The sequence below is a fragment of the Sceloporus undulatus genome, chromosome 10, assembly GCF_019175285.1.
Source record: "Sceloporus undulatus isolate JIND9_A2432 ecotype Alabama chromosome 10, SceUnd_v1.1, whole genome shotgun sequence".
In the NCBI taxonomy this organism is placed as follows: Eukaryota; Metazoa; Chordata; class Lepidosauria; order Squamata; family Phrynosomatidae; genus Sceloporus; species Sceloporus undulatus.
Window position 1 is genome coordinate 3,293,077 of NC_056531.1, and position 22,871 is coordinate 3,315,947.

Sequence of the window (22,871 nt, forward strand, 5' to 3'; positions counted from 1 at the left end):
GAAAGCTCATGCTGCCAACTTCTTTCTTTCAGTGAGTCTCAAAGGTGCTACAAGATCTCTCTACATACTGATTCTACAAACTAACAGGGCTATATCTTTCAATTCTATGAATTTATGCACACGGAATTTCTTTTGTTTTCAGCCTATCAGAAAACCAGTCTTTGTTAAGGATGCCTCCCTGGGAGAATGTCTGGCTGCTGGGTTCCATTTGCTTGTCCATGTCCCTTCACTTTCTTATCCTTTATGTGGAGCCACTGCCAGTAAGTTCACTTAGCTCATGTTTGGAGACATATTGTTTGTTTAAAGTCAAAGAGGCAATACTCTTCTTCCCCAACCCTGGCTCTGCCATGTCTTCTTAACTTATTCAAAAGGTTTCACGAATACCTTCTTATCTGTTTCCTAGCTGATCTTCCAAATCACACCTCTGAACCTGACTCAGTGGCTGATGGTATTGAAAATCTCGCTGCCCGTCATCCTGCTGGACGAGACGCTTAAGTTTGTGGCCCGTAACTACCTAGAGCCTGGTAAAGACAGTGTGCCACCTCCCACCAAACCGCGTTCTTTGTCCGCATGCACCGAAGGGATTTCCTGGCCATTTGTGCTCATTACCCTCCCCTTGCTTATCTGGCTGTATAGCACAGACACTAACTTTAGTGACATGTTCTTGTCTTGACCTGAGGTGATGGTAGTTTGACAGAGAGATGTTTAACTTAATTGGTTTTTTTTATTGTTTAAAGCAATTGTCTTATTCTGCTGAATTTTCACATGAACATATTTGCTGGTGACGGAGGTTCCATATTAAAACTTTTGGTTTTTTCTCTCTTATTTTTTTCCCCTGACTCCAGTGGGGAAAGTAGTATCCCCCACCCTTTTATACACAGCTAGGGTGTCCATTGACATGTACAGAGAAATTAACACTATTTTATGCAAATATTTTTTGTAGAGGAGAAGCATGTACAGTGTTCTGTTTAATAGTCAACTCATCCTTGTAAAAACAAATTTAAAAAAAGTGTTTTTCGGGGGGAGTGCCAGTGGACACTATATATTGAGCAAACTGTAATTGGTAGCAGATTTTAGGGAATGAATGTCTGTGTATGTGTGTTTTTGTTTTTCTTAAACTAAAAGCATGCAACTATTTGTCTTCTGCATGGTCATCTAATCTTAATTTGTCATTCATTTGGTTTTTTCTGCACTGGGCAGATTATACTGCTACCTCAGTATCTTTCTTCCCTACCTGTATTTTTGCCTTTTCCTTTCTGTTAGTTTTAGATTCAAACTAAAGCTTGTTTACACCTGTCTTTGTGAGAGGTATGCCTATTCTTGCTGGTGCAGAAAACACCATTCGAGGGGCAACCTGCTAGTATTCCCTCCCAACTCTCCTCAACACATGTAGGTTTTTTTTTAACATGAATTATTTATTTTAAAAATATCATATGCATTTTTATTGTAACAGCATTGTTTCACCAGCATTGCCCACTTGGGAAGGGTGGGGGAAAGGCAGAAGAGGGAAAAGACTACCTGGATGAATTAAAAGGAAAAAACAAGAATAATAAAACTTTTTTTAATTGAAAAATTACTGCTTTTCATTTCATTTATACCATAGGAGACTGTTGAGTTCCATTTTAACTAATAGGATCTATGTGCCAGATTTTTCTCTTCCTTTTTGATTGAGGGCATTTGTAATGGGACCTGGAAACGAACAACTCTCACATATAATCCACTGGCCACATCCTACCCTGAAGTGGAAAAGTAACAAAATTGTGTGTGTGCGTGTATGTACATGTGTGTTTTTTGTAAGATCTGTAAATACCACATGACCAAATGAACATATTGTATAGAACTATTTTTATTTTTAATGTGGCACTAACCACCATCATTCTATTGCGATAAATGTTAGCGCATGATGTCGTGTTTTCTCCCCCTCCAAATTGAGTCCTGTATCAACCAATGTGTAAGTTCATTAACAGTCCTAACTGTGTGGTGTTTCTCTCCAATGCCTTCCAACATTCATCGACTGAAGTGAGTATTCCTTCTATTTCACCATTTCAGTGGTGATACACTGTGTAAAAAAAAAAGAGAGAGAGAGAGACAAAAGATAGCATATGCTGTATAAATGTTAACAATAAATGCTAATTTTTCCTTCATTCCATGCTGCGTTTTGTCAAATATTCTGCTGTGCTACATTATTATCACCACTCTTCACATCCTGTATATGGCATCATAATACCTAGGGTATTTGTGCCCCCAATTTCTATTAGCATTAGTCTTTAGAATCTAAATTAGTGCGAACAGTGTCCTAAAAGGTTCAGAAAATTAAACCTATTTTAAAATCACGGATTTTCCATCAATATGATTAATGGCACCTCCAGAATGATTTGGTGCATGGGCAGCTTTTTTCAAACCACCAGGAATAGGTATCCTTTTTCTTGCATCTATGCAGGAATGGTATCCAGGCACCTTTATTACTCTAATAAAAGTGTCTGGATACCAGCTCTGCATAGTTTATCTTATGCTGAGCTCATAAGACTCCTTTCCATTTTGTCCTAAAGATGCCAGTACCATTTTGGATAAGAAGTGTTAACTTCCAAAGATCGCAGCTCTTCCATTTACATTTTCTCTGACATCTCTCTGTGTTGGAGGCTTTCTTGTGCCTCACAAATACAGAAAACACAGGCTGGGTGGGTCTAGCCTGGATTAGTGCAGAGAGAAGGGAGCAATGTTTTGGCAAGCAGCACACAGTACACTGGTTTTGCAGATGCTGTTGAAGCAGTTGCTAGCTAATTCTCCATCTAAACTTTGGCAGTTGTTGTGTTGAAGTACTCATCGCTGTGACGTGTTGGATTTCCGATTGGCTAAGCATGGCTGCTCTGATATATCAAGTGAACTTCCTTGGTCATGGAAGGTGTTGTATGTGTCTGCGTTCAAACCGTTCCTTGCAGCGTGTGTTCTAGGAATGTACTGATAGCTACTCTTCACACAAAGATGCCAGAAATCATCCTAAATAATTAGACTAGTGCTCACCATAATATAATATATGTACATACAACCATAATATATGTCCAGCTTTCATCGTTTGGTGGTTTTCTGTCTACTGAGCCAGAGAACAAGTGATAGCATAGTCTTGGGGTCAGAGTCATCTCATGGTGAAACAGTTCCAGGGGCCCTCCTGTTTTCAAACCAGGTTGCCACGTACAACCTGCATATTGTTTTACCAAACCCTGCGTGCTTCTTTGCCAAACATAAGATGTGATCGTCCAGATCTTTATGGTTTGGGGGAAAAGGGACTTGGTGTGGCCCATAGGAGTCTGTGTGTGTGAAATTACCCCCAGACCCTCTGAAGTTGCTTGCCCCAGAGCAAACAATATGTGGATAAATGGACCAGTGGTCTGGCACTTGTATTATATCCATTAAAAAAAAATACTGAAAAATATCCAGTGTTCTACATCAGAGATACGTTGGCTGGGAATGAAAGAGATTCTAGCCCCAAATTGGACTGCCCTAGTTTGGAGAAGGTTCTAGATATCTCATGGTTGAACGAAGCTTGCCAGATTAACAGTAACTTGCTCCCCATTTGTTCACCCAATACATCTCTCCTCTTGAATCCATGAGATTTTTTTTAAAATGCAAATTAGCTGTCCAAGGTGGTTGTGGGGGTTTTATGAGCTGCGCTTTCACTTAACGTCATGCTTTATATCGTGGGGTGAAGGATCCTAACACGGTGGTGATAAAATGCAGTACAGCAGTCTTCTAGTGTCTTCCAACGACACAGCCGATAAAAGACTTAGATGAACGAAAGGAGAAAAACGGGGAGGATTGCAGAGGATGGGCGAGGCATAGGTAAAACAACCCAAATTGTCTGTCTTGCACCTGTCTCGTTTTACTTCTTGCACTTCTTAACCATTGTTTCCCTAATCTCTGCTCATTGCACTAAAACGGGGGGGGGGATTAACACGGTCTTTAAAAAAAATCTCTGCAAACTTTCTAACAAACTCCATGGGAAGAGGAGAGACAGTAATCCTACAAACAACAAACTGAAAATTAAAATAGAACAGGAATAAGCAAGAGAGGGGCTGCAGAGACTGGTCAAAACCTTTATCCAGGTCTAAGTTTCCACAAGACGAAATCTGCTTGTGTGCCATAGTTCTAGTGAATAGGTTTTCCTGAGGAAGAGCTTTATTCACACATGCAGGTTCACCTGGTCTGACTTGTACTGTAGTGGCGTTTGGCATGTGGTGATCTGTGAACAGTGGCAAGGCTAGATTCTCAGTGGCACATAGCTGAGGGGGAAAGGTGTAGTTTGCTGCTTCTTCATCAGCCACATCCTGAATCCCAGTATTTCTGAGACTGTTAACGTTTTGTATATTGATTTGAGTAAAAACACATACAATCAGGCTGTTAATCTCACTGAAGTTGTAGAATGAGATTGAGAATTCACACATGAAGATGTTGGTGCTGTGGTCTGTTATACTCAGCATTAAGTACAGTGGTCCCTCCACATTCGCTGGGGTTATGGGTGACATACCCCCGTGAAACCCCAAATTAAAAAAAACAACACTATTTTACCCAAGAGAACACCTCTCTAGAGATATCCAGGTCCTCCAGCGCAACCCTATGGCCAACATCTACCAGAGGTTGATCATAGAATCGTGCTGGAGGGCCTACAAATGCCTAGAGAAGGGTTTTCTCTAGGAATGTCTAGGTTCTCTGGCACAACTCTACGGCCAACATCTGGCAGAGTTGCGCTGGAGGACCTAGAGATTCCTAGAGAGTGCATATGAATCAAAGCCGCAAATAAAGCTGCCAAAGTCAAAGGCGCAAATAATAATATAATACATTTTATTTATATGCTGCCTTCCCGAAGGATCAAGGCGGTTTACAAATCACATAAACAATACATAAATGTAGAGGACTAAGTGTAATTTTTGTGCCCCTCTCAGAATAGACCACACATATGTAGGGGCCATAACCACTTGAATCTGGTCTTTGTCTGTGACATTACGTTTATACAGAAGGCCATTCAAAGTAAGTGATGAGAACTAGTTTTGGTTGGTTCCCAGGGTTCTGGTGACAGCAGTCCCCCTCCCCGCCAAAAAATATTAAACACCCGAGGCCTTCCATACTGAAATGCTATGGCACCCTATTCCAGACGCAGTACCTTTTAAGGGAATAGAAGATCTTGTGTAGAGCGTCTCCATTCTTCCCTTTTGCAACAGCTACCAAATCAAAGAGATTTGGCAGTTTGCTAGATTCCAGACATCAAAACCACTAGCAAAGCTCCCCGACGCAAAATGGGTGATGGAAGGAGAACTGCTAATTGGATGTTCTTCCAGCTTTTAATTCTCTTTCATGCTTTTTTCAATTAACCCGGATTCTCCCCATTGGAAAAAATGGGGCGGCTAGTTTTACCAAACTATGTCAGAATGGTCTTTCATGCCTGAGCCTTTAAAACGAAAGTCCTTGCTTTTATTAAGTCTTCTTTATTCTTCCTTTTCACTAATGTTTTTTTCCTTTTCTCTCTCTCTTTTCCTTTGCAGCAAAACTGGAGTAATCATTTAGTCCTAAACACATTTTGCTGAATTGTAAGGTTAATTTTCTTGCATGCGTCTTTAGCAACGCATCTACTGAAAACATCTGCATGAATCTTGTAAATGGAAAAAAAAATATGTCTTTCCTTAGGGAGGGAGAAAAAAATATATAGAACTGAAAACTCGTGTTCCATGAAGGAAGTGTGTGGTGCTCTTTAAAAGCTTCAGTTTTTATGCAGCTCTACCAATGTGCAATATAGTTTTAAACCGAAAACAGAACTTTGCAAAGAAGTTTTGGGGTTGCATGAAGTCGAGACTCCCTAAACTGCTAAGCAAGAATTAAGGAGTGGTGATTAGCCAAGTTTGATCTTCTTCTCTTTTTTTTTTTCCTTTCCATATTTCGTTGTGTAAAATGTCATAGTTTATAAAATGTACAATATCAGACTGTAATGCATGCTTTTCAATTGTAAGTAGCTGATGATCTCTATTGTATCTTAGCATAACACTTTACAAAGGCTCTGTACAATATGCAATTCTATTTATACAAATTCATTGACAATGGTACTGTTGCTGAATGTTTAAGAAACTGTTAAAACTTCAATTCCATAACTTTCAGCTTTTTTTGGGGGGGGGGATACCTTGGAGTGTGCAAATAGACCTATCTTGCACTGTAATAATGTAACTTATTTAAAATTAAAGCCGTAGACACACATTGGTGCAATACACATGTGATGCGTTTTATCATAACAACAGATCCCTAATAATGAACCTAGTCAGTTCATAAAACAGCATGTGTGACTTTTTTTAGAAATTGTAAATAACATTGTCTGATTCAATGCTGATGGTGACTAGCATCACACCTACTACCATCCTAGTTTTGGGTAAAATAAACTTATTATACAATATGTAGTTGGTCTGTTGTATTTTTGTAGTTTCTATGCTATAGGAACATGCATCTTGTAACTTGCGGTAGTGCTACATAGTCTCCATTTGATACAAAAGGAGGACTCAAAGACATAGCCATGTTAGTCTGGAAAAATCAGTATGCAAAAGGATCTTGCAGCACCTTTGAGAGTCACTGAAATAAGGAAGCTGGTCACATGTTCCCTATATTTTCCCAAAAAATGACTTTTTAAAAAGAAAGTTTGCATAGCCAGAATCCAGAGAACCATACAAAATGGTTTTGAAGACGATTGGAAACCATGCACAAGTCCTTGCAGGCCTTCTCAGGTGTAATTTTTGATCCACAACATGTTTTCCCATTTGGATTCCCTGCTAAGTATCCATGCTTAAGGTTAGTTTTTTCCCCCCAAGCACAGGTTTGTAGCAATGCCAGTCACCAATTCCTGCTCTTAGATCCATAGTAGCTTTCTGCTGGGTACTGGCCATTCTTGTGGCAACCTTTAATAGTAGTAGTGGCAGTACCACATTTTTAACATATACTTTCCATTGTTGATAAAATAAATGTCTGACTGGTTTAGAAGTTATGTCTACTGTTAAGACGGGTGTACCAATTATTATACTAAATGGTCTACTTCATTTATGGTTTATGGTAGTGAACATTTATCTTAGAGAAAAAACAAGACCCAACAGGTTGAGTTACTTCAAGGCCTTACCTATATCAGGTTGGGCATTTCAGTTTTCTGTCAGGATAGAGAAGATATTAGTGTATTGCAATCAGTATTGTAACATTTTAAAAGTGTCATAAGGTGCCTCCAAGGGATGATGATTATTTGATGGTATATATTTCCTTATTCCTGGTTGTTTTAGGGACTTGGAAGTATTATATTCTGTGGGTTCCGCTTGTTTTAAACTGATAGCATCTCCAGTTTCAAAATGTCGTCATTTGTCATTGTTTCATGGTGCTGTTTGTTGTCGTTTTTTAAATTGCCCTAGTGGCCTTTTGTGCTATTCTTCGGGCAAAAAAACATGTTAGGAAGAAAATAACATGTGTTCTTTAGACAAAACTGTCTCTTTGCTCAGAAGAACAATTTACATATTCTTGCTCGGGGAATATAAAGTCTTCATCATCAGTAGGTGTCTGCTTTGGAGAATTTAGCTTTGAAAAATCCTGGTAACGCTTAAGCAGCCCTAGTGTGGGTGTGCAACTTGCAGGCTCATAAAAAAGCACTTAGAAAAATTAAAAAGACGCTTTCTTCTGTGACAAGGGAATGTGGTTTTCCGAGTCCATTAAGTCCCCTTTGCTTGTGTGCTGGCGGGAGAAAGGAAGGTTGGCAGCAATTTTAATGACAGATTTCATGATATAAACATCCATCACCAGCTACAGTAAAATATCCAATGCTCCTTCCCCACCGGGCATTAAAAAGCTATTAAATCCATCATTAGAAGCATTGGAGGCAGCTAGTCCAGGGGTATGAGGAGGAAGTGAATGTGGATAATGTAAACTGCCCACCAGCAAAGATATTAGCCCTGTTGGTTTTAAACCCCAGGCCATTCTCTGCACAGAACCCGGCTGACCAGGGCCGAATTAATGTGCTCCTTGAGTCACTATAAATCATAGGTGGTAGTGGCAGATCATGGCATTGTGCTGGAAGACTGTGCCCTCTTCTTGCCTAATAGGCAAATCTACTTCAGCTTGGCATATTATTTTAATGGGCAGCCTCTTTTTCTCATGGCTGGAGGCTTTGCCACAGTCTTCCTCCTCCTGAACTGAAGGCTGTGCCACTTGTTGAACTGTACTCTCTATCTTCAAGTAGCTGCTCCTTTCTACAGTCCATGTTTCCCTCTCTAATTTCCTACCTTTATGGTGTGCGGAGACACTCTTACTATCTCTCCCTTGTTTAGGGTGGTGATGGAAGGGTTTGCCATTTGGGGAGCATGGTCTGCAAAGGTATAGAGAGGACGATTGAATGTAAACAAATGCAGCTCTTTCTGCCCCAGGTCTGGGCTCCAGGATCCCTGGGGAAAGGAATTTTTATTTCCACTGAGTGTATAAACAATACAGTACAAAAATTTTGTAATAACTAGAAAGGCTCTTAGCTTTACATGCAGTCAGAATTTTCCTTTCTTGGAGAAGGCACAAGCGGAGAAATGTTGAGTTCAAATTTCACCTTTGCTAAAAATCCACTTAGCCATCATTCTCTTTAAGACTTAGGAAGTCGGAACCAAATCCAAAGACCTGCATGAATGAACATTGTGAACCCAAGGATGGTTTTGGGTATTTTCCTTCAGTCTTACTGGTTATTTCCTCAAATTCCCAAAGCAGTTTGTGAATCAACATAGGACTTTTGTTGTTCCAAGAAACAGCAAAATGATTCTGCTATGCCAAACTAAGCCCTGTCTCAGAATGTTGACTGTATCCTGGCCTGCTGTATATTTCAGGTTCAACAAAATTTTAGCATTTATACTATTCTAGCTCTAGAGTTAACACAAATTGTATAGCATACTAGTTAATTTAGTCAATAAACAATCCCTCCTTTCTGGGGTTTTCAAAGAAACTCACTCCTGTCCATAAATTAAATCCTTTTCAACTTATGACCTCTGGCAGAAGCTTTAGTAGCCAAAAACTGGCTGGATATTAGTACTTTCCTTACCAACCAGGAGCCTTCTACTAACTGCGGTGAGTTGACAGTGGGCTGTCTTTGCCACACCTTTCAAACTTTTAACTCTGATCTATTTAGTTTATTTCTGCAGTTTGGGGCTTCAACTCCATATGTAATACAAAATGCTAGCCATAGCTAAAGTTTGCGTCAGTTTATTTCCCACTTTGTGTCAACTATTCTTACTTGCAAACAATTCTGGCCTATTTATGGGCTATTTTCTGACATAGGTTTCAACAGGGCATGCTCAGCTGAACTTACTGCTGGACTGTGTCTTGACAAAGTTACCAAATGCTGACGCACAAAATGTTAGCAAGGATGTTTTAATATTCATATATTCAGGGGGGCAATGAGGGGTTAGTTATTATTCCTTGGTATTACCCAGTATGAAACAAGTCTTAAGAGCCTCTTCTTAGTTGTACTTTCCTCAATGCTGCTCCACTTTTCCCAGTATTCATGTAGAGGCTTTGGCACTTGTTAGCGCAGAACTGGCATGCTTTGATTTTAGAGTGTGCATGTGAAGTGGCCTACACAAAAAGAACAGGAGAAGTGAGGGAAAGGGCTGGGAGTAAATTGACTGCTCCTCGGTGAGACTCCTGCAGGTTTGTGGAGGAGTGCATGCATCTCAAGACACTGTACAGGCTCCTGGCATAAAGCTTTCTTTCATAAAAGGATATGAGAGCTGCCTACATTTATCCACCACTGGAGATCAAGCATAATTAGTTTGCAACATGATTCCGACATCGCTTTAGTCATTAACTGATGTTTGAGAAATGTTTTATGTGCTTTAAACATTCTAATTTTAGAAATAAGAACTCAAAATCTCTGCTTGACACCAATGCCTCGCCACCAAGCCACTCACATTGCTCAGCCTTCACATTAAATATGGAGCATAATGCAGAAACAGAACTCAAAGTCATTTTTTCAACCGCTTCACTGCTTTGGATGGTGCCTCAGTCCAGTTTCTCCAGCAGCACCCACTGTCCTTGGCGTTCTTTATGCCAAAAAGAAGCAGGAGATCTTGAATCACTTATCTTGTGATAGGATTCCCAGGTAGATCAGAGGAAATCTCACTGCATGCCAAACCACTGTTCTTGATCTGCCCACTGGGCTGCTTCACTGTCGCTGCCTTCTAGGTCCCCTTCCTCGCCACTCCCTTCCATGTCGTCCACATCTTCTTCCTGGGTAGCATCTGTGGGACTTTCTTCTTTTTCCATTTTCTGCATTCCTTCCAATGACTTCTGATCATTTGGATCCAAACTAGGGAAATGAAAGAAGAACAAAAAGAAACCCTGAAATGAAAAAGACAGTGCTGCCCAGGTTTTTTAGCTTTCTAGTTTCAACGCACTGTTGCTGATACATACAACCTCTGCTTTCCTCCCCAGAGATACATTTAACCACTCCTGCACACTCGTGGCTCATGCATAACCGGTCCACATCCTTACAGGGGCACTTGCATGTTGGCTTTTTAGCACATTCCTTGAACCCTCTGGTTACATACAGCATGACTATCAAACAAACCGTAAACACTAACGCACATGAGGCAAGACAAACAATCTTTAGGCACTGAAAGGGAGCACTGTAACATAGCTTCAACTCACAGTGGTCTGTTCAACTAAACTGCTTCAAGGCCACAGAAAAGCATTTCAAAAAGAGCGTTAATGAAGCTGTGCTTGGTTTAAGATAAGTGCACTCAAGAAAGCCTCTTGCAAATTTACTCAGTTATTTGGATGGCTGTCCCAATTCCCAGAGCGAGGTTGTGGCCTACTCACCATTCAAAGTGCACCAAAGGCCTACACAATGGTGCATGATGGTGCATGAGGAGTAATAGAACAGGGGAATCTTCCCACCTACATACAGATTCAGAATTAAAAACTTAACCTAAAAACAAACCCATGCACACAAAGTGATTAAAAGAACAAGAGTGACTAGAGGAAGGAGAATCTATTGGCAGACTATGGAAGAGGATGGTCATATGAGCTCTAAGTCTCCTAGGTCCTGAAGCAGATGAAAGGCCCTCCTTCCATCCCAACTACTACTTCTGTGGTCTTAGAGGGCGAGAAGAAGAGGCAGATACATCCTCACCATCTGGACAATGACAAGAACATTTCCAGAAAGTTACCTTAGAGCAATACTGTACTGGTCCATAGCTTCCTGATATTCATTAACAGCTACAAGGAAGTCCCCCAACATTCGATGCAGAATGCAGTCACTCTGGTTGGCCAGAGCATTCCTCAGCAAAGCAATTCCATCCTCATACTTCTGTTCCCGGCCTGTGGGCACAGATTTAAAGCTATTTAAAAGACATCTCTACTAACTGCACAGACCTTACAGTATTTAGATATTAAAAGACATTTTAACATTTATTTATTAATTCAATTTACACCCTCCCTTTCTTCCTCCATGGGATGGACGATGGCTTGCAATAAATTAAAATTATTTTTTTAGATAAAATGTTGTATTACAAAAACTGTCTTTCATCCTTATAGATATCAGGGTTGTGTACAACTATCATTCATTTCAGGTCATGCCAAAGCAACTGCACCAGGACCATCAGTTGCATCTCCATGGGGAAAGTATTATGCAGAGGTGGGCAACTGTGCAGGAAGTGGGAGCCAATGTTCATCCCTTCACTCTCCTGGGGGGTCACACGGACATGTCTGAGACAGAAAGAAGCAACATGATATCACTTCTAGTTCTTGGTTTCAACCCCAAATGCTTTTAAAGGTGCTGGAGGGGAGGGATTGGGGAGTTTGGGACGTAAATTTCTCTTAAGTCAGCATTTTTTTTGTGGCAATATCTAAGGAAGAATCAAGCCAAGAGGTGGTAGCCCACTCCAAAAGTGAGAGAAAATGATGCAGCCAGTCAAAAGCACGGCTATATTTTGAAGAGCTTTGGAAGGTAATTGTCACCTTCAAGACTGGATAGAAGTGATTCTGCTTTGAAGGGACATACCTATGCACGCTGAATAAAAACTATGCTGACAAGCTTGTACAAAGCACACAAGAGATAGGTAACTGACTTACTGAGAAGCTCTGCTTTTTTCACCACTGCTTTGATGTAATCAGGGCGCTGTGTCAATGCTTTGTCTAGCAAAGTCTTTGCTTTCTCCTGTGCCACAGGATCTTCCAGACACACAGTTGCCAAAAGAGTCAGTGTCTGTGCATTAGCTCCCAAGGTTTTGTACACATTATTAGCCATGACTGTGGCTTCGCGGAGACCATTAGATGCCAAGTAGCACTCAATGAGGCCTGGGGGAATCAAAAGGGTCAACATTATTAGCAAAGATAACCAGATTCTTCTATTTCAGTACCACTGACAGCAGATGGTGGTAGTGGCTTATTCATTTAATTCAAACAGTCTCACAGGCTTCTCAAAAACACGTTATCTCAGGGATGCAGTTCGTCTGTTGGCCTTACAGTGATATTCACTCTACCACCAGATTCAACACTGTACATTTGTGAAAGTCTGCCCTCTTTACTTGCCTTCATAACAGTCCAGCCTGCAAGGAGCAAGCCGTATGGCCTCTCTGAAGTGGATGATGGCTTCCTGCACTCTCCCCATGTTCCGAAGAGCGGCACCTTTCAGAAGCAAAGCTTGTACGCTATTGCTGTTCAGCTGAATGGCTTTGGCTCCTAAATACAAGGCACGGGAATAGCGCTTGCTGTAGAAGCTGTGACACCTGCAAAAAGAAGGAAGCAATAGTAGGCTACTATGCTCAACCTTTTCCACCCACAAGAGGTAAAGGAGTCCTTCAGCCATTCCCTCAGATTAAACAGTGTGGGAAAGGCAGGTTGCCCAAATAGGAGTCAAAAGGCAGCAAAAAGCATGCTATTACCCTGATACCACCCAAGGCTCAGCATGCTGATCAGAAATATTGAAGAGCCGACAGCCTAGATTCTCCACATCTTCCAGACGACCTTCTCGGGCTAACAAGTAACCATATACATCCATTCCTAAAAACAAAAGAATTAAAGACTTGGACATTTAAAAGAGCAACAGTCCTACTGAAAGAAACACAAACATTAAAAACTGATGAAAACTAAGGGATACGTTTATTTACAACTTTTCCCTAAAACACAATTTTTCTTCAACTAATTAGACATTTCACTTGTGGTTTTAATCAAATTTTCTCTCATTTTAGTAAGCATAAGGACAAGCAGTTTTTGTTTTTTGTTTTGGTCTGCCTAATTTGTCCTAGTTTTGCTTTCAATGTCAGTGCAACTACAAATAAAACTATTGACTTTTTTCATTCCATTAAACCATAGTTAAAGCTGCAATCCTACTTACACTTGCTTTGGCATATGATCCACTGAATTAAATAGGATGTACTTCTGGGTCAAACAATGGAATGCCCTCCTCTTGGAGACCCAAATGGCACTGATGCGGGCTTCATTCCAGAGCCAAGTTAGAACATGACATTTATCAAAGTGTTAAGTATATAAGGATCTTACCTCAAGTCTATATACGTTGATGGTTTCCAAATGTTCTAAATGCTTATTTGTTTTTAGATAGTTCTAAATTGCTACTAGAAAAAATATTGTAATTGTTTTAATTGGCTCTGTTTCACATTACTCTGAGATATTACATAGCACAAGATATACTATTTTAATAAATAAGTTAAAAATATGTCTTCAGAAAATGAGAGAGATTGTCCAAAATCACTTGTGATCTTTATTCAATGTACAAGGGCCAACTGGGCCTCCACAGCTCCATGCCAAGCATTGCTTCCACTGGCAGAAAACAGAGAGGATCCCTCCAACTGATTTCATTGCTGGGGCAGACATATATTGGGAGATGGACTTACCTTTTATTAAATACGGATCCAACATTTGTGCTTGCTCAAATTTTAGAATTGCATTCTTATTGTCACCAGCTCGGAAATACAGATCCGCTAAGCTTCCCAGTATATCCACGTTATCCCTCAGTAGTGACTTTTTTTCCAGTGAGCTTAAAGGAGAAAAAAACAAATTAAGAAAAAAGATTGCTATATCAATTTTAAAACAGTTCCTTACTGCATTTACATCTATATGCTATTAAATGAATTTATAATCCAGTTCTGATGTCACTGTATCTTCAACAATACAACTATAGTGAAGGCAATTTCTCTCCAAAGAAGATTAAAGAGAGAATGTGAGCACACATGGTCTTATGAAATCAGAAACAGCAAGGTAAATAAGGAGTCCAAGAATTACAGATGGACAAGACAATGAGAGTACACTGGTGCCTCGGGATACGAAATGATCGGGTTACGAAATTTCCGGGATACGAAAAAGTTGGATTGGAAAAAACTTTCGGGTTACAAAATATTTTTCGGGTTACGAAATTCATTTCGGCGCGAAATTCAAATGCTGCAAAGTGCAGCTATAGGCTTTCCAGTGCTAACGGAAAGCCTTTTCGGGTTACGAAATTTTCGGGTTACGAAAGGAATGGCGGAACGAATTAATTTCGTAACCCGAGGCACCAGTGTAGTATGTTAGGGGTCTGGGAAACCCTCATATACAACATATTGTCCTCTTAAATTCTATAAGCAATTAAGAATTCATATAAAAATGATTTTCTCCAAAGAGCTCAGATGTTTTCCAAGGAGGACAGCTGAAGCATGCCCTGGGTTCTTACCAGATGGTGTTGATCGCTCTGGTGTTATCTCCTGTGTGCACAAACGCATACGCTTTGATCCACACTGAAAGCCAATCCAGGTTTGGGATACTCTGGATTACATTCATTGTCATGGAGGCAACCTCTGCACCTTTCACTGAGAGCGACAACAAACCTAAATAAGAGACAACAACAGATGTAACTCCAGTTTTGACTAAATGAGTTTGGTAGCCTCAAGGAAATGATGTGCTGAGATGCAAACAACAGGTAAGTGACTACAGTGATTCAGCACCACAATAACTGTCCTGCCACCTCCCTGGCACAAATTCTTCCCTCGGATTAGAAAGAGTTCTAGAAGTGTTGTTATTGCCTCTCCAAGCACTTAAAGCTTCCAAGACACAATATTGTAGCTACAAAGAATAACACCTACTTATGAGCACCCAATTAACTGGCTGCACCTGTGCATTAATCCACATTATTTAACCTGCCCATGCTATGACTGTCAAAATTTACCAACAATTCTTAGTTGCACTTCTAATATCCTGCAAGTACAATAACCATTGATAACAAGAAACGTGGCTACCTAGGATGGCATCAAGAGCAAGCGGGCACTGCCTCAGAACTTCTTTGTAACTTGTCACAGAGGAGCGTTCCTGGCCCGCCTTTTTATATAAATTCGCCAGCATCATGTTAATCTGCAACCCATGGAAATACAATGGTGAAGTTATAAGCTATAAATTGCTCTGACACATGTCAACAGCTCCAAGAGATGAAACACACACTCCTGAAATGTGTGTTTGAACAGATGTGGTTAAATTAGCATTGAAGGAGAATATTGTTTTGCTTGGGCTAACTTACAAAACTGTTTGGATCTGTATAGAACTGTATGCCTTGGGACCTGTCCTCCAGAAAGATAAGCTGATGTGGCTAGAGTTATACCCAGCATGTTTTCTCCATGGCATGCAAGGATTATGGCTTTCTGACAACAAGGTCTTGAATTAATCTGTAGAAGATCAGTGTTAACAACTAGCCTGGGAAGATATGTAAATATCTGTTCTAGTATGTTAGATGAATGGACTATTACTACAGCATGTACACATTGTAAAGTGATCCTGGCATCTTCTATATTAGCTTGTACAGGAACTGAACTCGGGGCTTCCATTCTGTTCAGATTCTGGTGTGTCAGGGTGTGAGAAAGAAATGCATTTCTTCCCCTTCATTACTTCAAATTCTCCTTCAGTATGAAGCAGAACTTGAAAAAGTTCCTTTTTTCAGCATATATTCCCAATTCCCTGGCTTACAAGATAGAACAATTTGCTTGAAGAGTACAGTATATCAAACAAAGGGTGATTTCAACTTATGCAAAGCCAAACACTTTCACTGTTACGCTCATAATTCAACATGCATTGCACTGAGGAAGTACTTTGTACTTGTTGGTTCCAAGTGCTGAATACAACCTTCTGGGCTTGCGATGATTAATGGCAAGCAATTTTTGTCTTTATTAAAAAAGGTAGAGATTTCTCCCTTATATTTTGCTATCAAAGGATGCTGAAAGAATTGTTCTATCTTGTATGCTTCTGGCTAAAAGCTCCCAAGTAACCTTTCCTTCTGACTAAAAGGTCCTTAGTAACTTACCTTTGGAGTTCTTTGTCTTGAAGGGATTCCATCAAGTATAGCAATGGCATCTTTGTCTTGCTTTAACATTGTGTAGCACTCTGCCATTTTGTACTTCACTTCAATTTCAGAAGGCAGGCACTAAAAATACAATAGAGACTACTCTTTAATAACTTCGTAGCTCTTGCAGCACAAGGAAAAAGAAAAAAATGCATTAATGCAGTGTAATAGATTTTAAAGTCTAAAGGAGGTGCTGTATAACAAGTCAAACCCATGACCCATCTGAGTTAGAATTTCCTGTCCTGAGGACTGGAAGCTTTCCACAATCTTCTCAGGCAACAGTCATTCACAGCCCTATTTTACAAGAAAATGTGCTGATGCCAGGCACTGGATTTTGCCCTTTCTCTGTGCCTAATATTTCTCTGTGCGTAATATATGTCCTAGCACTGAGCTCTGCCATCACCCATTTTTCTTTTAAATGTTGGGTCTTGGGTGGACACAGCCATCCATGAGTCTTAACCCATTTCATGAGATGGTCATTTATAGAAAAGGACAGTCTATCTGTCACGGGTATTCAACAGCCAATACAACATGGGTCTCTCTCACTGGCAAGACCAAGCCATGATGATTTTTTAAAACAATGAGTACCTGGCTTTGAGGAGTAGATGCAGCATTCCCAGTCGAAGGCCTGACTTTGGATGTTTTGCTCAAGGCTTTCTTCTGCTGCAAGGCCATTGTGTATTTACTTACAGAGTTTCTGTATTCCTTGTCATGGAAAAGAGAATCTGCATGATACACAAGGAGCTGATACTTCTGTGATGGGGAAAACAATTCACTGTAAGAAACACAAAGCAAACTATGTTGGTTGACCACACAAAGCACCTGTATTTGATTCTTAAAGGAATGGTACAATCAACAGAAGTGCGTCAAGATCTTACAATATACTGGCATGCTCAAGTCAACATTTGGAGAAATTGCTGTTCTTTGTCTACTGGACAGAAAGCCTTCTATGGTGAAACTGGTCGTCGTCATAGGTTTTGGACTTCAGCTTCCATGCTCTCTCACCATGAAATGTGTTACCTGGTCTTGATGGAAATTATAGTCCAAAACCTCTGGAGGGCACTAGGTCAGGGAAACCTGGGTTAGTGTGTCAGGAAGACCCCAATTCATCATTCTACCATGAAGATGACCAGATAAGGTTTACTCTGGATTATTTCTGCAGTGTGGATGCAGCCTTAAACGCAGCTCTCCTCCCCGCTTTTAAACTAAGGCTACCTCCCAGGGTTGTGAAAACTTCCATTCCCAAAAGCCCATAGTCTGGTGCCATGGCAGATAACGTGGGCTCAGCCTAGATTATTTCTGCAGTGTGGATGCTCTGAGCTACCTCCCAGGGTTGTAAAAATGGGACGTACTAAAACAAATGACAGCACTTGCCCACAGAGAAACCATACTTGTCCATAGGGATACAATGGGGAATAGTTGCTCATAGGGAATCATTGGGGAATACTGGCCCATAGGGAATCATTGGGGAAGAGTTGCCCATAGAGAATCACTGGGGAATGCTTGTCCATAGGGAACCATAAGGGAATAATTATTTCCCTATAAGTAAGTATTCCCCAATGTATCCCTATGGGCAAGTATGCTTTCCTTGTCTATGGGGCAAGTCCTGTCCTTTGTTTTCGTGCGTCCCGTAAAAGTGACCATTCCCCAAACGCCATCGCCTGGTGCCAGGGCAGCTGAGGCGGGCTGACCCTGGATTCTTTCCGCCGTGCAGACGCTCTGCGCTAAGGCTCCCTCGCGGGGTTGTTGTGACTCTAAAAGCGGTGGCGGGGGGGGGGAGAAAGCCGAGGGGGAAGCGCCCTCTGTGTCTTCAATGGAGCCGAGAGGGGCTCCAGCTGGAAGGCCGCTGCAGGGCCGCCTGACTCACGGGTTGTTGCCGCTCATGGTGAGGAGGAGGCCGCTGAGGAGCCGGACGTTGGAGTGGAGCCCGGCGGCCGCCATCTCCCGCACATGGTCCACGACGCTCATGGCCAGAAAGAGACGGAGAAAGCCCTCGACAGCGGAACCAACAACAACAACAACAACAACAAGCGACGTCAAGCCCCGGCAAGAAGTCTAAAATGGCGCCTCTCCGGAGGGTCCTCGCAGCGAGAGAGGCCATAGCCAAAAAGGGCCGCGGTCGCGCCGAGGAGGGCTGCCCTCGCCGCCGCCTGTCCGCCTTAGTAAAAAGAAAGGCTGCATTTCTTCACGGGGGGAGCTTCCGTCCCACCTCAGGTCCCGCTTCTCCCCCTCCTTTTTTTTAAAGTTATTTGGATAGGAGTTTTTAAAAATGAAAATAAAAATCAGGCACTGCGCTAAACACCCTTTCCGAAGCGGGAGCGGAGCATGCGCAGTAAGCGCTTTTCTGGGGCTTCTGTGGGAGTGTTGTGTGTGGGCTTCATTTAGTACTGTTTGAGGAGGAGGGTCTATCATGCTCTCCTCTTTAACCACAAAGTAGCGCTAGCAGTTAGCCTCTGTAATAAGGCTTTAATCCGATATGTGTTGTTTCTTCAAGCCGTTTCCGACCTAAAAGGGCTTTCTTTCTTGGCAAGTTTGGTTCCAAACACACTGCAGAAATAATCCCAGTTTTAAAACCACAAGGTTGCGAGTTCAAGACCAGCAAAAGGGCCCAAGCTCGACTCAGGCTTGCATCCTTCCGAGGTCGCTAAAATGAGTACCCAAACTGTTGGGGGCAAATTAGCTTACTTGCTAATTAGCTTACTTGCTGTTCACCGCTATGATCTTTGGAATAGCGGTATATAAATAAAACAAATTATTATTATTATTATTAGACTGCCTTAACTGCCCTGGCTCAATGCTAGGGAATTCTGGGAACTGTAGTTTTGTGAGACATTGAGCCTTCTGGCAGACCATGCAGAGGTTGGGGGAGGTCTCCCTGCAGCCTGTCTGTGCCCTTGGCCCCCTCAAGCCCCTTTCTGGAAATTCCCAGAGTGCTTGAGCCCTCCAGGGCAATGGCCATGTGAGTTGGGGGTGATGGGAATTATAGTCTGAGGACTCTCGCTGGCTTTGTGTGTGTGTGTGAGTGTATACAACACAACAGCAATGTCATAAAACACGCACCCTCTGCCTCTGCTCTGCTCAGCCCCCCTTGCCTTCCCTTCCCTTTGTCAAGAATGGATGAAGAAGAACTTGGGGCAGTCAAAGGGGAAGCGTTCTGCATAGGGAAGGAGGCTGGCCTCTCTCTCTCTCTCTCTGCCTCTCCTTCCCTGCTGCACCTTCTTCAGAGAGCCTGGCCAGTGAGTGACGGACAGACGGAGAGGGGCTCCAGATAACCGGCTTCCAGGACGTCTCTTGAAAACCGAGCGGGGACATTCCCTAAACCCAAAAACCGTGCAAATCCCGGCTAAAAGGGGGACATGGCAACCCTAATCCTGCCTTCCTCCCAGTACAGGAACTCAAGGCAGCTTGGCAGTCTTACACTTCTAGATTATGGCCAAGAACGTGCAGCTGTCAGACCCAAATAGAGACTAAATAATGTGAGAAACCTCTTTTTATTTTTATTGTTATCTTCGTCATTCTCATCAAGCTCCAGCTCAACAAGTTCTGCACATGATTTGAGCTCCACCTCTCTTTCCAAACTTGACTTTCCTCCACTCATGGAAGCACATATTCTCTTGTGGTAGAAAACATAGGAAAACAGAGACAAAATTTATACATCCAGCCGCGAAGCACGTCGATGAAAGAGTCACATGTTCTCGCTTCATTGCCCTGGGCCTGACAGGCTCTTGTTCATGAACTGTCTCTTCACAAAACAGGTCCACCACTAGGAGACAAAAGGAGATGAGAACAAGATGTCAGAACAGTGAAAGGAAAGACCCCCTCCGCTTTCTCCAGAACAATTCTTTACAGGAGACCCAAGGCTCCCATGGAAAACGGCATCCCCATATCCAGGTCTAGCCTGCGTCTCAACATCATCACACTCAAGAGGTTTTCTTCTATGCATGAATGGCTAGCAAGTGTAGGGAAATTCAGGTGATCACACCATCCAGTATGTTTTATATATGAATGATTTTATTTCCCAGTCCCTACTGTGGCTAGACTTGAGAGGGCTGCTCCCAGTGCAAAGTGCTTAGCTTTCCTCTAGTCCTGAAGATTAGGCTTAATGAGACAGGAGTGGGAAGAACAACTATACACCAGATTTCTGTTTTGGTGGCAGCCCTGTGTGTGTTGAGCAGTACACAGAAACACATCCTGATTGATACATTTACTGCATTTATTTTGGCGCGCACACTACCCTATTCGTTGAGGTTAGGGTACATGATCATAAATGAACACAGAGGAGATAGATATACAAAGAGAGTACCCAGACACTAAAGAGAAGGCCAAAGACAGCATGGTGTCATGATCTGAGAGTTGGGCCAGGACTCCCAACAGACCAGGGTTCAAATTCCTGCTCAGCAGTGGAAACCCACTGGGTGACCCTGGGCATGTCATAATCTCTCATCCTTAGGCGCAAGCGATGACAAACCTCCAAATAAACATTGTCAAGAAAACCCTAGGAAAGGGTCACTTTAAAGTTGGAAATGACTTGAAGGGACACAACAACAACAAAAAAGGAGGAGGTATTATTTTTTGTGAAGTGACTAAACTACCTACATTCCTTATTGAAGACATCAGACAAACAATCTACTGATAAATTCCGAATAGGCAACCTCAGGCCACTGAAGTGATTATAAAGTTCTAATGAAATATACAACTTATTTAATGTGTTCTACTCCAGCTTTTTCTGGAATATAGAGAAGCACTTCTAGCCTGACTAGCCTTCAGCAGAGCCAGGCCACAGAAGACATCAACATCTTACCTTGCTAGGTTTGTCACTCTGGGGATCAAAGACCTTTTCGCAAAGCCTCAGGCCTGTTTCTTGCCTCAGCTGCTGCAAGTATGCTCTCATCACCTCTGAAAACAGAAAGAATCACAGCCAGCTAAGACCATAAGATCATATTCAGGTACGTTTTGTTCCCTTCCTCATATGAAAACCCCCTACAGCGTAACACAGTAGGTTATGTGTTGGCTTAAATCAACAAACACACAGTGTCTGATGGCACTTCAGGAGAACTGAAACACAAATGCTTAGATGCAGATAATGTGAATCAGTGCGGGAGTGCTGATCTTGAAAGGTTTCCCTGCGCAAACCAATGGGGCAAGCCAAACGTGTTCCTTTGCACACATGGTTCTGCTCCTCCCATCAGACTGAACTGAACAGCCCATATCTACAGGAGACATATAAAGCACACTTAGACCCACAGTTGAGATCTCATGTTGGTAGAATGGAAAGAGGATCAGCTACACAGAAAATGAAGCTGCAGAGAAATTGCAGGCAAGGCTACCTTGTTCACTCCTATTTATACTCTGAGGGCAAGAGCATAACCAACATAACACAAGTATGCAGATCCTATGCCTCTAGAATAGGTCCCAGTGAGGTAAATATATTTAAAATCGAGCTGTTAGCTGCTTACTCCATCAGTTCAAATCTGTGGTCCTCATTGCTACATCCCTCTTACCTTCTTCTTGCTTGTTTATGGGTCTGGCATAGAGAGCGTTCAGTGGGAATCCTGGCTCTCCGGGGATAGGAAAATTAGTGATTCCTAATGTATACATTTCTTTTTCTCCTTGGCCTCTGGAATTACACTGGAGGCAAAAGAAAATGTAAGCAAGTGTGTCCCATTGAAGAGAAGAAGAAAACAAACTACATCAAAATCCACAGGTGGCCAAGATCTCTGATAGGACCCATTACAGTTTCACATTGATGTCCAAGCTTTCACGTTCTCCAGAAATCTTTGTCAGGGTAAGTGATAAAAAATACACACATGCACACATCTCAAAGTGGGTTGGGGAAGAAACATGAACCCACAAATTTGCCTAGATGTTTCATGCTAAGGGGTCTATGGTTAACTCAATCCTAAAGATGCAGAGTGGAAGCTTGACAAGTCACCAGTAGAGGTACATTTCTCTTGAGCTACTGTCAGTCTTCAATTTCCAGAAATGGAGACCTGTCAACTTGTAACAAGAGTAGATACACGCTGTTTTTCCCTCCAAGAGGGCTTAACAGTACAAAGCTACATAGGTCAACCTAAAGGTAAGTGAAGGGACCCTGGTACAACTGTAACTCTGGGTTCATGGGACTCTTGTCAGGATAGAATACAATAATAGTGACTATGTCTTAAAACATCCTTCTGTTCTACTTTCAAGAGAGAAATTCAGAGAGTGACTAAAAAGGGATACAGCAGGCATTGCAATGTTCAAAAGCACAAACAGTTCATGACTAGGTGAATATTTCTTCTTGGTTCGTATTTTTTAGGGAGGGAACTACTTTCCCACTCACTGGAACCATTATAAGTTGAAAGCACTGTAGAAGAGACAACATTGTACACATTTGTTCAATAGAAAGAAGCCTGCAGAAGTGCTAAGGACTTAGCAATCAACATTTTTACAGTGCTGTGGCAGACTCTGTACAGTTAGAATATATATATATATATATATATATATATATATATATATATATATATATATATAT

The 22,871-nt window shown here is 41.7% G+C and overlaps 3 protein-coding genes and 1 long non-coding RNA gene across 6 annotated transcripts in view; 2 read left to right on the forward strand and 2 right to left on the reverse strand.

Moving 5' to 3' along the window:
- The window catches only part of ATP2A2 (ATPase sarcoplasmic/endoplasmic reticulum Ca2+ transporting 2), a 40,294-nt gene extending 33,864 nt beyond the window's left edge, over positions 1–6,430 (forward strand). The window contains exons 16-18 of one of the 2 annotated variants that reach the window (XM_042442102.1): positions 143–260; positions 404–524; positions 5,535–6,430. In XM_042442102.1, coding sequence (XP_042298036.1) covers positions 143–260; positions 404–524; positions 5,535–5,548 — 253 coding nt within the window. In that variant the 3' untranslated portion in view covers positions 5,549–6,430. Of the gene's footprint in view, positions 1–142; positions 261–403; positions 2,145–5,534 lie in introns of those variants that run through there. The other variant, XM_042442103.1, reaches the window with a different exon arrangement.
- Positions 6,431–8,414: 1,984 nt separating this feature from the next.
- ANAPC7 (anaphase promoting complex subunit 7) lies at positions 8,415–18,452 on the reverse strand. 2 transcript variants are annotated; one of them, XM_042442104.1, is made up of 11 exons: positions 18,225–18,452; positions 16,946–17,132; positions 16,319–16,438; positions 15,267–15,378; positions 14,705–14,858; positions 13,893–14,035; positions 12,924–13,041; positions 12,571–12,767; positions 12,112–12,336; positions 11,208–11,358; positions 8,415–10,345 (listed from the first exon to the last, which is right to left on the reverse strand). In XM_042442104.1, exons 1-11 carry the CDS (start codon positions 18,323–18,325, stop codon positions 10,156–10,158), a joined length of 1,698 nt encoding a protein of 565 aa, XP_042298038.1. In that variant the 5' UTR covers positions 18,326–18,452; the 3' UTR covers positions 8,415–10,155. The 2 variants fall into 2 exon arrangements, with proteins under 2 accessions (XP_042298038.1, XP_042298039.1); XM_042442105.1 differs by having other exon boundaries at positions 16,946–17,110; positions 18,225–18,356.
- A 1,377-nt stretch (positions 18,453–19,829) lies between these two features.
- Positions 19,830–22,871, reverse strand: part of ARPC3 (actin related protein 2/3 complex subunit 3) — a 7,979-nt gene continuing 4,937 nt past the window's right edge. The window contains exons 5-7 of the mRNA XM_042441829.1: positions 21,859–21,985; positions 21,159–21,253; positions 19,830–20,120 (exon numbers count right to left, since the gene is read on the reverse strand). Of these exons, the coding sequence (XP_042297763.1) occupies positions 20,058–20,120; positions 21,159–21,253; positions 21,859–21,985 (285 nt within the window). The 3' untranslated portion in view covers positions 19,830–20,057. The remainder of the gene's footprint in view (positions 20,121–21,158; positions 21,254–21,858; positions 21,986–22,871) is intronic.
- The window catches only part of LOC121916566, a 12,380-nt gene continuing 9,624 nt past the window's right edge, over positions 20,116–22,871 (forward strand). Inside the window, exon 1 of the long non-coding RNA XR_006100887.1 lies at positions 20,116–22,142. This is a non-coding gene — a long non-coding RNA (uncharacterized LOC121916566). The remainder of the gene's footprint in view (positions 22,143–22,871) is intronic.